The sequence below is a fragment of the Lytechinus variegatus genome, chromosome 14 (genome assembly GCF_018143015.1).
Source record: "Lytechinus variegatus isolate NC3 chromosome 14, Lvar_3.0, whole genome shotgun sequence".
Taxonomy (NCBI): domain Eukaryota; kingdom Metazoa; phylum Echinodermata; class Echinoidea; order Temnopleuroida; family Toxopneustidae; genus Lytechinus; species Lytechinus variegatus.
Window position 1 is genome coordinate 22,735,696 of NC_054753.1, and position 18,963 is coordinate 22,754,658.

The 18,963-nt window shown below is 38.1% G+C and overlaps 1 protein-coding gene across 2 annotated transcripts in view; it reads left to right on the top strand.

Annotated features, from left to right (window-relative positions):
- Window positions 1-15,378, top strand: part of LOC121427506 (SPRY domain-containing SOCS box protein 4-like) — a 29,524-nt gene extending 14,146 nt beyond the window's left edge. For both annotated transcript variants that reach the window (XM_041623936.1, XM_041623934.1), the window contains exons 2-3: window positions 7,915-8,889; window positions 11,076-15,378. In XM_041623936.1, coding sequence (XP_041479870.1) covers window positions 8,148-8,889; window positions 11,076-11,203 — 870 coding nt within the window. In that variant the 5' untranslated portion in view covers window positions 7,915-8,147 and the 3' untranslated portion in view covers window positions 11,204-15,378. The remainder of the gene's footprint in view (window positions 1-7,914; window positions 8,890-11,075) is intronic.
- Window positions 15,379-18,963: the final 3,585 nt, after the last annotated feature.

Genomic DNA, 18,963 nt, shown 5'->3' on the forward strand with positions numbered 1-18,963 from the left:
CATTTCAATTTACATATGCACATGTGCCAACTTTTTTTTTTATTGGGGGGGTTTTATCTTCCCTCTCCTTTCTTTCACCCCTCCCCATTTCCTGTTCTATTCTTCTCTCATTTCTCTCCATCCTTTTCATTTCCCCTCTCTTCCTATTTCGCCTCCTTCACCCCTCCCCCATTTCCTGTTACATTATTATCTATTATAATTTCCATCCCTTCTTTTGTTGTTCCTCTCTCTTCCTCTTTCACCATCCCCGTTTCCTGCCCTATTTTATCCATTTCTATCCAACCCTTTTGTTTCCTTTATTTTCTTCTCCCCTCTCCTCAATTATCCTTTGGCTTTATCTTTTCCCCCTCTCCTTTCTTATCCTGTATCTTCTCCCCTCTTCTTTCTTTCACCCCTCCCCCATTTCCTGCTCTACATCATGTATTCTTCTATCTACCCTTTTATCTGTCTTTGTCTGTGTATCTTGGCTACACTAACTAAACCGGTTTCATGGAATCCCTCCCCACAGCCTAGCAAACAGTGGCATTCAAATCCGCATGATTCATACCATGGTCGCCAATGAGAACCCGCAAATGATTTAGTAAAAAAAAAAAGTTGAACATAGAAAGAAAAAGAGAACTCGCATGGAGTCATGTGGTGATCGGGAGTGAACGGCACCTAGCAAGCCACATGATATTGAATATTTGGTCCTTTTACCCATTTTCAGTTAAATCGGGTAATTGTTTCTCACTAGCAATTCACTGCCCTAGCTTTATATGACCATTGTCTGAACAGGGACTTTCTCCCTACACATAATTTTCAGTGAATTATCTTAATGTGTCAAAGTCCACATTACTGAATGTTGTTTGTTTGTGGTTAATTGTCCGCACACTCATTTCTGGATAAGATTGAAGGAAGTGTTTGGTTCTGTTGAATTCAGCAAACACAGAACAAAAGCTATTTTAGTTTCTGTAGATCATTTATTTCTTCATTCAAATACTCACCAATCTACATGTATTGTTCATGACAATAGAATATTGGGTATCTCACTGTATTCATCTTTTGGGGATTTTAAAATTTTTTTTTGGGGGGGAGGAGTTTCAAGTTTAGTTTTGGTGAGAGAACTGGGGAAAAATTGTTGTATTGAGTTAAAACACAATGATCCTCCGTATTCCAACCTACTACCTGTAAATGTACACAATGCCATGTGGGAACCTGTCCCATCTCAACGATGGGAAGAGGGGCATGTGTGCCAGCATGTACCAGAGTTCACTATCAGAGAGAACAAAGCATCCAAACAATAGGACCTGTGTTTGCGTCTTTGCAAAGAGTATCTCTCTCCCTCATTTAGAGCCTCTATTGCCAATAATTCACAGTTAATACCTTCTTTCTTTGTTGGGCTCCAGTCACTTTGTTCCCTGTGGTTTTTTGTACCCTTGTGTGTTTTACTGGCAATCATTAGGGGTTAATCGTCGGTTGCTGCCCCCCCCCACAGTCAACAACCTCAATATTTCTCGATTTAACCCTGTCCCTCTTGCTTTCCATTGTTCTGTATTTAGCACAATAGTCATTCCATCATCAGTCGGTGTCAGAGGTGTTAAATTCTTAGGTTTATTGGAAAAGAAGGCCTGACTGTTGTGGGTTTGAAATTTCGGAAGATCTGGAAAGTGTTGTTCACCAAACAAGAGGATTAGAAGAATATTGCTTTTTCTTTTTTCATCAGAAGGTGAAAAAGGACAAGTTCCCATTCGGTAGAGAAACGGAGAATCGATCAATTTTGTAAACTGATTAGAATTAGATCGTTCATCCCACGTAGCCTATACCACAAATTTAATCACCATGGATTGCTTCTAAATGTTTTTTTTGTTCAAGTAAAATAGAATCTCCTTCCTGGCAGTTAGATATATAATGCTCTTTTCGTCAAACAGCATTAATCCTTTTTGAAGGATAAACAGCAAGGCTGCTAGAGTTTATCAATAGACAGAGAGATGTCCATTTTGTCTCATGGAAATCCTTTTCAAATAAAAACGTGATCATTGTGCCAAGGGAAAAACAAAGCTAGGTCATATTGTTTTCAAAGTTGGAAAATAAGCAAGTAGGCCCATGCCCATGGGTGAATGGTATTATCGTAAACAAACATCTATGCAAGCCTGTATATCTTATCTTCCATAACATACAAAGGGATATTTACACAATCACCTATACATGTATGTTTTTGCAGTCAATGAACTTTGTAAACATACTGTACTTGAATTGTACCAGTATTATCAAGTTTGTGTGAGGATTAGGTTGCTTTTAGAGGCTTTTTGCTTGAAACTTTATAGTTTATGGTCCTTGTATGTGGCCTGATAAATGGAAAATCAATAGGTCTAATAGGAGAAGATGATGTTGGTTTTGTTTTGCTCCGCATACTTTTTCAATATAATAGACCAGTTAATAATCCATTTCACAGAGTTTAATGCGTTACCCAACATTTGTTTATTTCTGTTAGTCAAACTCGGGTTAAAGCAGTGAACCGTGGGATGTTGATCATTCCACAATTGAATTGTTTGAAAGTGTAAGTACAATTTGTTGAAATGATTTATTGTTGCATTTCACCCAGCTGAGTCAGGGAGTTCGTAGAACGAAGCCCGACAAAGGAGAATTGAAGTGCCATGCTGTCACATTCTTTGCTCCTTGTGCTATCCCGCTATTGTCTTGTTGGCGTAGTGTGTCTTCTGAACCTTGCCCATAGAAAGGTGTGTACCCCCACGGTCTGGTGACGTCAACAGTGAGTTTCCCTGAATCATTGATTTGCCTTCCTCCTCCACGAAAAACACCGACACTGAGTCTAATCAAATGAGCACATGCAGTACCGGGAGAGCTGATGTTCAGGATTTTGAATTCATTTACAGGGAAAAACAGTTCAGATTAGGGTATGTGATTTGTAGCAGAAGTGGTTGATCCACTTAAAGCAGCATTCAATTTGTAGAATACTATTGGAAAGGTTCTGGTATACATTCAATAAAATCTAAAGGGTCTTTATTCTGAGACTACTTGCAAAACAATCATTGACCATACTGTATACCATAGTAGGTCCGTGAGTATACCAAGGGGGAAAACAGAATCGCAGGATCGATCCATTCTTGTCAGTGGGTGGGGGTGGATCATTATTCACGGCAGAAAAATGCAGGATTGATTACTAATCAACCGATAGGTGTGATGGCATCATTATCTGATGACATAATTAAAACATGATGATTCTGGAATAGCAAATGATGGTATAATAATAATAGAGTGGGAGTTTACTAATCATTTGTCTAATTGATAGTGGTTGGAATAGGATGGTTGGTATTTGCATGTCTGTATTTGGCTTGGCTGCATTGGTAGGTATGTCTGGTCAGTGACACCATTGACAGCTGTCAGGATTTTATTTCTAAGAAGCAGCGCCCACTATGTGAGCTTAGGGTGGATCTCCAGGAATCACCCTTTCTAATAGAATGATGATGTCATCCCCGTCCTCATCATGGTCATCACCATCGCAGTGGTGGTAGAGCTAAAGGGCATCTCGGCTATTTTTATCTGGTCGCTAACAACGTATTATGAGTCAAGCGTGGTGGATTCTCAATCAGTTTCTACTGGACCACAAGGGCATGATGCATGATTCATTGTTGGGATTTAGATTTAGACCAAAAAAAAATAATATGAAAGGTGTTCTCTGTTCCATATGCCACCTTGGTGGACATCATTGTACGTCCATGCTTCTGTAATACCACTACCACACAGTCGCCACGCCATGCAGTTCACCCTGTTTCTTTAGCGAACAATTGAGATTATGATTGAGAATGGGGTCATGTTGAGGTTACCACTGCCAAAGTGAGAGGGAGTCCATTTGTAAGTCTGTTTTTCTGAGGTTGTAGGACCTTTATTTGTCTGAAAAGAGGGATTGGGGGATAAAAACCCAACCACATTGATAGGCATGGCTGCAGATATGTAAACCTCAAAGAATGTTTGCTTTTCCACCTTTCATTTTTACTTCTCTGCATGATCTATGGAGCGCTCCACTTCTCTGTATATGTTCTTTCTTTTCTGTGATATCTGACTTCTTTGTGAACTCTAAATTCTTAAATAGGTTTACATCCTTTGTTCGGAGGTTTGTGCTCAGAGATGCTCCAATTTTAGTCATAATAACTAGTACTGGAAGCAGTTCATGTTTCTTGTTCTGTTTATCTTTCTTTGTAACCATTTCCTTCAACCTTTTTTTTCTTCTATCAATCTCTTATTTTAAAGGCCTGCATCTTAGTCCAGTAGCCGAGTATATTAAATGTATATTAAATGCTTTTCTATTAAACAGAAAGAAATTCATCCTTTGTTGGATACTAGTAGGCCTACATATACATGTATGTGTTGGCCTTGGCCAAATTTCATAATTGTTCTGATTTTAATGACTGGCAAGTGAAAAGGGAAGTGGCCAAGTCGGCCACACCAATTCCTAGGACGCCCACGTGCACCGAGTATCATTCCATACTACTTCCTTTCCTTTTTACACACGAACCAGCTAGATCACCTGTGCCTGAAAGCAGTTGATCCAGTTATCAGTGAATAGCATATAATATTTCATTGTCATATCGCTCACCTTGCCTGCAAGCATTTATCAATCAGCGAATAGCATATTTTATTCCATGTTCCTATTGCTGGGGGTGGAAGCTTCCGATTGACGACGTGCAAGTTGATCAATGACAATGGCAGATCATGTCTTTGTCCTGTCCACTTCCTGCGTCACAAGTATGACTTCCTTTTCTTACATTATCCTAGAATTAGGGAAGTCACCTTGCCGAGAGGAAGGTTGTACAGTATTCTTTGATTTTTATGATTATGATCCAAAGCATCTATTGACTCCTTTTTACGATGAAAAGTGAAAGTCTTTAATACCGAACTGACAGTACACTTGGTATTCAAGCGAATAGCCAGATAAAAAAAATCCTGTTGAAATTGTATTCATTGAATGTGTAGTTTTAGTACAAAATTTTCACAATTAAGGAAACAGCAAAAGTTGTAACCTGGGAACTACTACCCTGTAACTACGACAGGGAACTTCTAAGTCCAACTTATGAGACTGAGTCACTGAGAGGTCCATGTATCAGTAATTAAAAAAATTTGAATGCATAAGTCGAACGTTGAATGAAAAAAAGTGATTTGTGTAATTATTTAAGGTTGACCTATTAAATCAAGGGTGACGACCTATATCCATTATCCAAACTTTGACTGGAACTTGGAAGACAACCATAGCTATCTAGACAGGAAAACAGGTGTAAGCTATCCTTCAAACAGAGACGCATAGGAAAATGTTTGTCATGGTGCGTTGATGTGCTATTTCCTATGCGCTATGTCTTGGGAGATAGACAAGAAAGGAAGGACCATTTGTTTTCCTGTTAGATTCATTTTTTTTGGGGGGGGGGAATGGGGTGGTGGGGTGTGGTGAAAAAGGTCATTACCCCTTTCCAGTTTAACCCTTTTACATAAAGTTTATAGTGTGCTTCTAGTTGTGGATTTGTAAAAAACCTTAGAAAGCCTATTGTCATTCACATCTTATCGGATCAGAATTTAATGTAGTATAGGCCTACAGATTTGCAGACTCTGGTTTGAGTGTTAAGTACTTCCTGTATAGATTTACATCCATATCTTCTGAAAATGTGTTATCACCTATAAATCTTGAATGTACATGAAGGTACATGCAGAAATAAAATCATTGCGATCTATTATCACTTCATTCTTTGTGAATTGGAGCAGGTCATCTTTATGAGACAGGTTGTTTGAGTCAGTGAAGAGCTTAAAGTGTTAATGAAATACTACTACCAGTGCCACCAGCAATTTTATGCTGTATGCTTCTGCAGTAGTGCATCATTTAGTTCAATGTTATAGGCCTATTAAATATGCGAACTGTTCATGCATGTAATCAATCACTGCAATTTCAGAGGAGCATCGGAACACATAATGTTGAATATCCTCCGTCTATAACATATATTTGCAGATTACACAGTGACACAAATAGCGCTGTTAATTGGTTTGAACCACCATTTCCTGCAAGTTCCGACTATAATGTTGCCCCCTATTCCCAAGCCGGTGACTTTTTTGGACTAATTGGGTGACAACGCAAGTTGTTAGGACCATCCTGTTTGTGCTTTCCTAGTGCTTCAGGTTTCAATGATCGCAAAGGCTGGGCTGAATCATTTTTTTCCTGTCCTTCTTGCCTACAGATATGCCTTCGTGCATTTAGTTTTAAAAGTGTAGTGTAGATATAGGCTATGTCTTATCGTTAGTACATATAATTTTTATTATCCTACTCTGATTTATTCTGCATTTCTACTTACAATTTACAAACTATCCAAAATTGTAGGCTACATGTACATGTAGCTTTGATAATCTTGTAGAAATTTATTGATCACAAGGCTATATAGGCCTCCTTGTTGGCACTCCATAATATAATAATTAGTCCCATTGCCATGTAGTCTCTTGCTTATTTTTCTATATGGAAACTCAATGCAAGGCCACAGTGACCCCCTCTAATTCTATCACTAGCAATGCAACCTTTTTAAGTTTAGTTAGTTTACCCCATCTCGCTTCTATCCTTTCATTTCTTGGCCTTTATATTACCTTGATTAGTATTTTTTTCATGGCATAAGAACTGCATTGTAGGCCGACAATCCTTCAGAGAGATTCTGATTTTCTACGAAGAAGTTGGCAGTCATTTCAGTTGTTTGTTTAGTTTCCTGTAATTCAAGGCACCCTTGACATCTATAGCCTCTGTCCCAGGCAGAAAAATATTGTCAAATAAACAACTTTTAATTGAAAATGTATGTGTAAAGAGTGAATTCTTGCAACCCAGCATTGTTGAAGCAATGTGAATTCTAGTGTGGGTCGTCTCTGTCTTATCTGCTGTTTTTCCGAAAAGATATGTCACGTTTGAAAGAAAAATATTATTGTCTAGGAAACTGGAAGTCAGACTATGTTGACAACCTTCCCAGAATCCCATGGAGATTTTCGTAGCTGTCAAAACACATCCAAACAGAGTATGGTAGTCTCTGTTTCCCAGTCTTGAATGAATGACTTTCTATTTGTCACAAATTCATGAGTTGAATTCAGCCCTTTTTTACAACATGCAAGTTCAAGTATTATATTGTATTTGCACAATTATGTGAGAGGAAAAATATAAAATATGAAATGTTTTGAGTTAGTGGAAGGGATTTGTCGATCATTTGCTTGAAATTCATATGACATTTTTGTAAGGCTTCTATGCTTATCGCATTAATTTCACTCAGTTACATGTATACCCTCGTACATCCCCCTCTTTCTATTCCCTATTTGAAGCAAGGTTTCATGAACTTCCTTTCTGACTATTCAATTATCGAAGCTTGTTTCAGTTGCGACCTAAATCCCCTTTTTTGCCTCTCGTTGGTCTCATTAAATTTGGTAATCCTACATACATATGCACTTACAAATGCATAAGCCTTGCTTCAGGGAAAAGAATTACATGTATAATTGGATACCATATCCGCTGAAGATATATGTACATTACGTGTATGCATGGTACGATTTCATTAATCTTTGTAAGTCTTTCTTGCATTCTGTTTGTGTTCTTTTATTTTTGGCAACCACTGAACTTATGTTGGAAAAGCTTGACAGCTTAGGACTGAACATTTATTTGGAGACTGTTTGGGATTTTAGTGGTTTGTAGTAGCATTCAACAAAACAGCTGTGCAAGTTTGAGTTGTCAAAACAGGAAAGCAAGTTTTTGATCACACTTCCTAACACGCAAACGCAAGCGATTGAAAACGAGGATATATATGATTCTGTTTTTACTCTGAAAAACCTCTGCAGTGTACCGTTCAATGTGCATGTAGATTACAGAGTTCCCTTCAAATGCTAAGCACCCCATTTCCTTTCTTGTCTTCACAGATTGACTCAGCGCGTAGCAAGGATTTAAATGAGTGGGGCACAGACAGACGCAGGATTCTAGGGATTTAAACCTGACACATGAGAAGCTAGAGGATCGCTGCTGAACAGTGAGCTGTCGCTGTCGTTGCGGGTACCATCTGCTGTCGGCACAGCTGCAGTGCCTCTCTTCGGCCAGGGATTTTCTCTTTTTTAGTTCGGAGGTTTTGACGAATCGTGGCAGAGACGGCGGTCTGATGCGCCAGGTAACCAGCACGGCGGGAAATTGCATGAGTCGGTCGTTGGTCATGGGGCAGAAAGTGTCCGGGGGCATGAAGCAGGTCGCGAGGGAACCCAACTTCAAGTCGCTGCATCGCGAGCTGACCTACAGCGGCGATCTACAGAAGCCAAACAGATTGGACATGTTGCTGGACATGCCCGCTGCTGACAAGGACACGCAGCAGAAGTTCGCATGGAACGAGGAAGATAGATCATTGAATATATTCGTGAAGGAGGACGACCCGCTGACTTTCCACAGACACCCTGTTGCGCAGAGCACGGACTGTATACGCGGGAAGGTTGGTTTCTCGCGGGGACTGCACGTTTTTGAAGTCACATGGAACTCTAGGCAGAGGGGAACGCACGCCGTGGTCGGTTTCGCCACCGCCAACGCACCCCTTCACTGTGTCGGTTACCAATCGCTGGTCGGGAGTAACTCGGAATCATGGGGCTGGGACTTGGGACGAAAGAAGCTCTTTCACGACTCTAAGCACAAAACAGGACACCAATACCCACTCGCAGGACATTCGGAAAACTTCAATGTACCAGATACCTTTCAAATGATCCTTGATATGGACGAAGGAACCCTTAGTTTTTCTGCCAATGATCAGTTTCTTGGGATTGCATTCCGTGGACTCAAGGGAAAGAAACTCTTCCCAATTGTCAGTGCCGTTTGGGGACATTGTGAAATCACACTCAAATATTTTGGAGGACTAGAACGTAAGTATCTCACCCATTTTCATGTAAATGTATAAGACCTAACTAAATGGAAAATGGCTCAATATCACGGGAAATTACACAAATTTTCATTGCAAAATTTATATCTGGCTGTTCATATATTTGTCAACATTCCAAAGTCTCCTTTTATCCCAAACCTATTGAAATTATTACATTCAATACATTCCGCAACTTTTCTGAGCTCTACATGTATATGCCTCAGAGCACCCCTCCCTTAATCCTGCCTTGCCCCCCCCCCCACCCTCTTTAATGCACAGCCTCTAATTCATTGATATGGCAGTAGTCCAGCCATTCAGCTTTTAATCTGCCAATATTTGTGATAATTCGATGGATAGGATTGAAACCAATCTGTTCCAAATCAGAATCAGCATTACCCCAAATTGTTCCCCCTTCCCTTTTATTATAGTCCAGCAACCCAGGCAGTCTTTTGAACCATCAGCTACATGTACAGTATCATTTTTAATCTTTCCAGTATTAAAACACAATGCATAAATTATTGTAGCACATCATATAAATCTAAATCGATCAGTAGTAATACCCTCAATTGTTTTACCCCCTTCCCCTGTACAAGCTCTGGAATCTAGTCTTAAACCATGCATTAAGCTGAACCCTTGGCCCTCATTTTCAATCTTTTCAATATTAAAACACAATACATAACTTCTAGTGGCATGATGAAGATTGCAGTGTATGATAAACAATTTATGGAGAGACTGGGGAATAGAGTTACAATAACAAGAGGAAGTACTTCAGTAGCTCTTAAAAGCCTTTAAACAATGTCATACATGAAGTCATTGCCTTTAAACGATCTCCATGGTTTTGCGTGATTACATATTAGGCCGTATTTTCAAGTCGAATGTGATCAATACGGAAGCAGGCATTTGCGAGGAATTAAGCAGTCTAATCTCTTTCTCGGAAAGAGAGTGCAAGCCAAGTTCAAATGGAATGTTTGATAAATCTCCCTTATCGTTTTGACAATGAATGGTTGTTACATCATGTAGGAGTGTGTTTATGGTTAGAATACACTGAACATTCTTTGCAATTTCTGATTACATGTATTAGACACGTTTAGTATGAATATTAGAAATTAACAAATAAGGGGCAGTATTGTGAATGGATTTCTTGTATTCGGTATCTGATAATAGTGCTTTATACAGCTATTTGATTCACTAGTACATCACTGATACATTCTACAAAAGTAAAGCTTATTCAAAAGAAATAATCACAAGTTGCCCGTTTTTATGTAATTGAAATTTGAAAATGAATGAAAAAGATTCTTTTCCTTACTACATGCTGTTAGAACAAGTTCATCTACTGAAAAACTAATTTTAACATTGTAATATTGTTGGCACAGATACATAGATGTTGATGTTTCTTATAGGCATAATGATGACTATCTTAACCTTAAAACCAGATGTAGGAAGGGTATGAATAGCATGGGCGTGCAGAATATAGAATGGGGAAAACAACATGTTCTTGAATGATGGCTTGCAAAGAGAGAGAGGGAGAAAAAAAGGGGGAAAGAGGGGATGGGAAGGTGGGATACATTGTGATTTTACAATCACAAAAACAGGGAAAAAGTAGAGAAAGACATTGAAAGAGATGAAATTTGAAGGCTCATGGATTTTTGGACAGGCTGACAGTTTGATGGTTAATCTGAGTGATATCTGGCCATCACACACACCGGGTGTTATCCCCATTCGTTTCCCCCTCATGGCTATTTTGGGCGACGCTCGTGGAGTGAGTCAGCGCCCACACATGAAAATTTAGAAAAAAAAATGTAAAGAAGGGAATTCTCTTCCCGTCCCAGCTCTGTGAGTGTGGGGCCGCCATAGCCCTTCCCCTCCCCCCCACCATCGGGCTATTGCTCCAGATGAAAATATCTTGTTACATGTAAATTTTTGAGAGCACTTGCTGTGAATAACAAAAAGTCCATGTTGATGTCCATGTTGCAACCAACTAGCCTTTCTTCCATCCACACTACTACATGTACTGAGCAAAGAAAGGCCCTTTTTTGAAATAGTACTAATGGCAATAGGAATATGACTTAGGATTGTAATCTGCTCCCGATCATCGTTGAAAAAGTGTGAGATAAGTGATTAAAATGTAATCTTCTTTCTAGATTGTGTAAATCAGTTTATGTTTATCTTTTTTTTCTTCTCTTTCTCCAGCCTCACCTCTTCCACTTCAGGATCTGTGCAGGCGCTGTGTCCGTGTATCAGTCGGCAAAGAGCAACTGGAAAACGTCTATCAACTGCCCCTACCTAACATGGTGAAACGCTACCTCCTCTTTCAGTGAACAAACACAGACTGACTAGAAAACAACTCTAAAATCAGATCCAATCCGTCCTGGGTGACTTCTCTGTGTTTTTACGAAAGAAATCATAGCTGAAAAGTTGATTGTTTTTTTTAAATAACACGGTTGATGTTGACCAAATTTTGTGTAAGCTCCTTGATGACATCTCCAAGGGCGAGAAGACTCCACTATTGCGAGATGCCAAGAAGTGGCTTTCCGCGAATGTAGGTGGACAAGTGCACGCAACTTAAAGGGACGTGTGTTCTATGCGAGGATAATCGCTGCTTTTATTTATTACCTAGAGAACAACTGCCATCTTGTGCCAATCTGTGCCTCATGAAGTTTGATTCAGGGTCCGCAAACCATGTCGATGAACCACCGCTGTTCTTCCGTCACTCGTGACGTGCCCTCCCGCTGTCTGGTGCAGACATGGGATGGCTGTATCCCTGTGAAGTTTGACAACTCTTGACTGTCCAACCTTGCTTACCTAGGACAAGGCAATGCTGTATCCCTGTGATGTTGACAACTCACCGACAGTTCGACCTTGCGTATCCTAGAACAGGAGATCCTGCTGATTGTCCACTCTGAAACCCTGTTGGACTACGACCGGTCACCATGAATCCTTGTCTCTCCAGTGGTTGCAGCAACGTTAAATTGATAATCACTGAAATAACTGTTTAAAGTGTACACCTATGCTTATACATCCGACCGAAGCGTGACCTCAATCACCAGGTCAGGATGCTAGGAAGACAGTCTCTGCATACATATATCTTATTCATATACCAGAACTGTCTGGAATTTGTGTGAGAAGTCAGCAATCATCTATGTAAACTTTTCTGTTGAAATATTAACTGGATGTCTCATTAAGAAGCCTTCATTCGAAGTAAAGTGCTGAGAAAGTTATCTGCAACTTGCTTATGGACACTGCCCAAGATTTTGGCAATATACAGTCCTCAACAAGTGTCCGTCTGTAGAGCTATCTTTCTTTTCCTAGTTTGGTGAAGTGGCACATTACAGATCTCTTACAAACACTTTCCTAATAGTTATCCTTCTGGAATGTGACAGGAAACCTGGTTATGGTTTCCATTTTAAAGATGTATAAAACAAAAGTGTGTGATAATAATATGTTGACTTATTTGTAACTTCGATAAATGGCCCCACTCTTGAGGTCGCTTGGGTCAGCAAGTTTGTGACTGAAGAAACCAAACATGGACAAGTTCGTTTGGCTTTCTACTTCTTGTCTAATAGAGCAGTTATGAATTTTAACACTTGATACTCTATTATGCTCAGATGAAATTTTCAAGCTTTTTACTTCCAAATTAATGAGAAGACCTTATTTAAATACCTCAAATGAATTGATATCGTGGATTTTTAAAAAAAGTTTATGATCAAGTATTCAAGGAATTTTGTAAGAAATGACCTGGATGAACAAACAAATCAAATTTTCATGATATGCAATTTTCTCCTTTTTCCTGAAAATTCCATAAATTTGAAGATCATGAATTCCCATATTGAATACAATCTGCATTATGAATTGAAATGCTGCAATTCTTTTACTTTTCAATGTGCAACGTTAACATATACCTTTTCTTATAATGTATTAATATTTTGTTTTCTTTGATAAAAAAAAAACGAAGACTGGAAATCAATCATTGATGATAAACTGTAGCTACATATACATATAGATTCTGTCGCATGCAGTAATACATGTAGTCCTTCTGTAAATCATTCAAAATATATCTATATCGATTAAGAACAGTACTTTATGTAGGTAAAGTGATGCAGGCATGGTTGGTACAAAGAACGTGCCGATAATTTACTGACTGGCTATTCCTGTAAATAAGGACACATTTCCATATTCATGCCTTACTTTATTATACGATGTGTGACTGACGAATGTGCTGCAAAAGAACCGAAGAATATATTCCGACACCTGCGTGATTATTCCATGTTACCCCTGAAAACGTAGTCCTAGAGTATTACACACATGTATATCTCTCATATTCAAACATTCACGTATGAGTATAAGTTTACCCTAATCATACAAAAATATCTTAATTTTAAATTAGTATTATGTGCCCTCCCCCCTTGAAAAAATTCTCTACCGGATCATTTTCTTCCGGGAGTAAATAGGATTTTTTTTTAAGTAACCCCAATAGGAAAACGTGCAATGGCTTTATGATTGGGAAGGAAATGTCTAGATTCATATATTTCAGTGCAGAAATGGTTAGAGTTGAATAAATCAAGGTTATCAATGTTTGAGGAACAATTGGCCTCTCTTTTGAAGTTTGCAATATTACATTCAAACAACGGACCATACTAATCTCTTTCCTGATACGTTTCTTTAGTGATAGCATGTGGACTTCGGATGGTCCCCGATTCCTTGTTGTTTTCCAAATATATGTAGAGAGAATTTATCAAGTAATAGGTTGCCCAATATGGTTTCTTTTGGTCAACAAATTTTCTCTTTAAGGTAATATGCACAACCATTCTGCCTTGGTTTGGCTACATTGTCAGCCGCCACGAATCTACTTGCAATCCAACCTTTTATACTATTTTCTATGGGTGTACAGTGTAGTGCAGAATACTTTTGTCACAGAACATACATTTCGAGTAGAAGAATACATTTTTTTTGCATATTCAAGTATTTAAAATGTATGTATTATAACTGGAGTCTTCTTCATCTTTTTATTATGTTCCATATTTTTATTGTTAAAAGCCTTTCATTGCTATTTATTGGATCGTTGGATCCGTATATTCTGGCTGCTCCTTTAAAGGTATTTTTTTTCTATATTCTTGTTTAAATCTTGAACTGAAGACGTAAATGGTGCTATAAAATACTTGTATCATTGATGTGTGGAATGAATGCTGTTACCATGGTAACCTTAGTTGAAAAAAAAAACATGATTGCGTTCATGCAGTACCACGCAACACAGTGCAATAGTTGTAATATCAATGAGAGCAGGTAATTAACCGCAGAGGTTACAATCATGAGCATTTAATTTAAATCCAGGGTTGTTGAAGGTTTAAGACCTAAACTCTGTTATAATTTTGAAATGTTTTAAGATGAATCATGAGAGCCATGAAAATGGTTTCATTCTCAGAAATTTGTTTTTTTTTATAACGGTTCTAAATTCTGATTACTTGCCAGAGCAGAATACAGTGTTCCAGGGTTTGATATCTTTTTTAAACATAATGTGTGTGGCTATTTGGAGAAAAAAAATGTGATTTTGTCTGTAACGCAGAAACCTTTTAGATCATTGTGGCTCTTTTACTATTTAAAAGCAATACTAAGGCAGAGAAATTAATATTTTATCATTAATACCTCGGTCACATTTGCTCTATGGCGGCCGTACGGCGAGTCAAAACCGACCGTTTTATTCATTTTTATTGAAACCACCTATATTTAGCTGGTACAAAAACTGTTGAAACAGCTGTTTCCGACTTGCCGTACGGCCGATGTAGAGCAAATGTGACCGAGGTATTAGCGCTAATGAAATTTTATTGGAAGTAGTTGTAACTAAATGAAACTACATATACCTATAGGTACATGTCACATGGGGTTCCACAGGGGTATCTTTTACACCCATTCTTATTCATCATCAGGAGTACATTATACATATATCTTCACACCAAATATAGTAGCTCCATGATATTAACCTATCCTGTGATGTGACCACCACCCCTTGTTTACACAGTATTAATACCGATCTTCAAATTGGCAATTTACTTCTGCCCCATGTCATAAACGTTTCTTGTGAGTATACGTAGTACATGTCACCAATATATATTGTTTGTGCTGCTCCGTGTCGATAAGACACTATCAGGGCCTTGCATGTTTCAGATATCTGATAATCATTTCTTCTTTTCTTCTGTTTCAAAATTATCATTTGGGTAATATTTATCAATACATGTATTGTATATTGCGTCTTTGGAAAATGAATATTGTTTTTCTTTGTGTTGGAAGGATGTCCCTAATATTCCATCTTGGGGGGAAATATGCCGCTATTTGTTTACGTGTTACATGTTTTTAAGTTATTGATATGTGTTTTATATATATAAATGTATAAATATTATCATCATCACAGGAATGATCACTACGATTGAGTCATCAAATTTGTCTGCATTTGTCGTCGTTGAAATAAATTAAAACTGTTTGAAATTTTGTGGATATATAATTAGAGCCTGTAAAAGCTTTGTTATTTCTGAACAGTTTGGATGTACAGTAACATGTATTTTTTAATAGGTAATAACATTTTCTAATCGAGTGCGAGAATATTAGATTGTGTGTATGTACACTGTAAACAATGGAAAAAGATGGGCTAAAAGATCTTGAAAGGGAATGCAAATTATCAGTGTCAGAGCGAGAAAGAGACAAATAGACAGAAATGAGAAACAGGATGGGGGGGGGGGGGTAGGAGAAAAGAGGGGGAGTGCAAAGAAGGGATGACGTGGTACAATTATGAAAGTGACAGAGAATTTGATGATCTCTTGTTTGGTGATCAAAAAAATAAGATGTATTATAGTGTAGCACATACAAAGAAAGGGAGAAAATGTTCCAAGCAGGTGGACTAATTCTCAGATTGTCTAACACATCATCATGGCTAAACCCACTTGGTCTACTATTGAAACCATTTGGTCAACTGGCACTTGGTCTAATAGTCATTGGTTCTGTTGTCTCAACATGTAGACTAAATGGCATTTGACCAAGTGGATGTTAGCACATAAGGGCAAGCCTCTAAAAAGTTGGAAAGGGACTAACTGGCAATTAGACCAAAAAGTTTACAAGCCTAGGTTTAATAGCAAAAAATTTAATATCCTAGATGAACTTGTGCATAAAATGGGATAAGACCATGTAAGATGAGACCAAAAGGAAATAAGATAATAATAACAGTATTTTTACCCCCAAGTTAAAAAAATGTTCTCCCAGTGGGCCCTGCTATTATTACCCCGGCAAAGCTAGGCTACCTATATTCAGGTGCACACAGCTTTTTGAGGAATTACTTCCTGCGGGTACCCATTCACCTCACCTGGGTCGAGTGTAGCACACTGTGGATTAATTCCTTGCTGAAGGAAACTACGCCATGGCTGGGATTTGAACCCACGACCCTCTGTTTCAGAGTTCGGAGACTAATCCACTGGGCCACGACACTCCACAATAATAATAAGATAATGTGTATGTTGTTTAGGTGGCAATTTTATTTTTAGTTGGCATGTAGGTTTGGCCATATGACTTTGATTATGACTATAGCATCATACAGTACATACCAAGTACCTCCAGGGTAATATGGGCCTAGCAGTCTGGCAGGTGCTGTGTTAATTTGTTAATGAGTGACAAAAATGGGTGTGAGCTCGAAAGGGGCAAGAAAAAGGGGAGGGGACATCTATTGAATCATAATAACGACAATCAATAGACCAAAAGTAACATGCCCAAAATAAAACACAATCCAAGCAAGCGGAGTGGCACTTAACTATATTGCTGTACAAAGTGGCAGCTGCAGTAATGTGATGAACCAATAAAAAAAAAATTGAGGGGACATAACATGGCATCTTCAACAAATTTCCTTAAAAGGCGGTTTCAAACCGCCTCGATCACAAGAATCCCCGTTAAATTACGAGAACTTTTTAAGGCTAAAAAATACCCGTTAATTATTCCTGCATTCACACCGCCCCGAAACACATCCTTCGGGATAAGTTCCCAAAGTTACGAGCATGCGCAGTGTGGTCTGATAAGCAGGCAAGGCGGGAGATTCAAAATCACTTGCCCAGCAGCCACCCACGCCGCCGCGCCCAACGACACGCTGGAATAAAAGTTCCCGTAATTTGCTTTCACATTGCCAAAATACCTGTGACCTTGGAAAATCCCCACAAAAGTTCTCGTAATTTCGCCAAGTACCTACTATTTAGCGGGTATTTTCTTTCGGGGAAATTACGCGTAGTTTGCTTTCACATAACCAAAATACCTGGTATTTTCTGATCGGGGTAAATTTCCTGATCAGAGAATACCTGGAACTGGCGAACTTCGAGGCGGTCTGAAACCACCTTATCTCTTTCATCACAACCATCCTCCTCCTCACAATATTCATAACCATTACCATCTTTTTCATCTTCATCATCATCATCATCATCATCGTCACAATATTCATAACCATTACCATCTTTATCACTATCTTTTTCATCATCATCATCATCCTCACAATATTCATAACCATTACCATCTTCATCACTATCTTTTCATCATCATCATCATCATCATCACAATATTCATAACCATTACCATCTTCATCACTATCTTTTCATCATCATCATCATCATCATCACAATATTCATAACCATTACCATCTTCATCACTATCTTTTCCATCATCATCATCATCATCACAATATTCATAACCATTACCATCTTCATCACTATCTTTTCATCATCATCATCATCCTCACAATATTCATAACCATTACCATCTTCATCACTATCTTTTCATCATCATCATCATCATCACAATATTCATAACCATTACCATCTTCATCACTATCTTTTCATCATCATCATCATCCTCACAATATTCATAACCATTACCATCTTCATCACTATCTTTTCATCATCATCCTCACAATATTCATAACCATTACCATCTTCATCACTATCTTTTCATCATCATCCTCACAATATTCATAACCATTACCATCTTCATCACTATCTTTTCCATCATCATCATCATCATCACAATATTCATAACCATTACCATCTTCATCACTATCTTTTCATCATCATCATCATCCTCACAATATTCATAACCATTACCATCTTCATCACTATCTTTTCCATCATCATCATCATCATCACAATATTCATAACCATTACCATCTTCATCACTATCTTTTCATCATCATCATCATCATCACAATATTCATAACCATTACCATCTTCATCACTATCTTTTCATCATCATCATCATCATCACAATATTCATAACCATTACCATCTTCATCACTATCTTTTCATCATTATCATCATCATCACAATATTCATAACCATTACCATCTTCATCACTATCTTTTCATCATCATCATCATCATCACAATATTCATAACCATTACCATCTTCATCACTGTCTTTTTCATCATCATCATCATCCTCACAATATTCATAACCATTATCATCATCACCTTAATTGAAAATTGAGTGAAAAGTGAATGACACCAATGTTAGAAACGACAAAACACATTTCTAAAATTGTCATATTATTCTGGATTTCAATGTATTTATTGAATATGCATGGCTTATCTACTACTACTACTACTACTACTACTACTACTACTACTACTACTACTGCTACTGCTACTGCTACTGCTACTACTACTACTACTACTGCTACTGCTACTGCTACTGCTACTGCTACTGCTACTACTACTACTACTACTACTACTACCCACTATTAACACTACCACCACTACCACTACTACTAATAATAATCACAATAAAATTGTTCGACCATAGTTGGTTTGACAATGAAGCTGTATTTCTTTCTTCTTTCTCTTTACATTCTTTCTTTCTTCCTATGTTTTCCCTTTCTTTCTTGTTTTTTTTAATTCAAACTGCCTCCAGAGGGTTTACTGTTACATAACAGGCACATTTCAAGTACCAGCTTATAGTTATTAGCTCCTCAGAATTTACAGTTAGGTTTTCCATTTCCATGGTCAAGAGAATTCGAATAAGGTATCCATTATTCTTTAAGGCACAAAGGGGATTAAGGGCAGGAGATG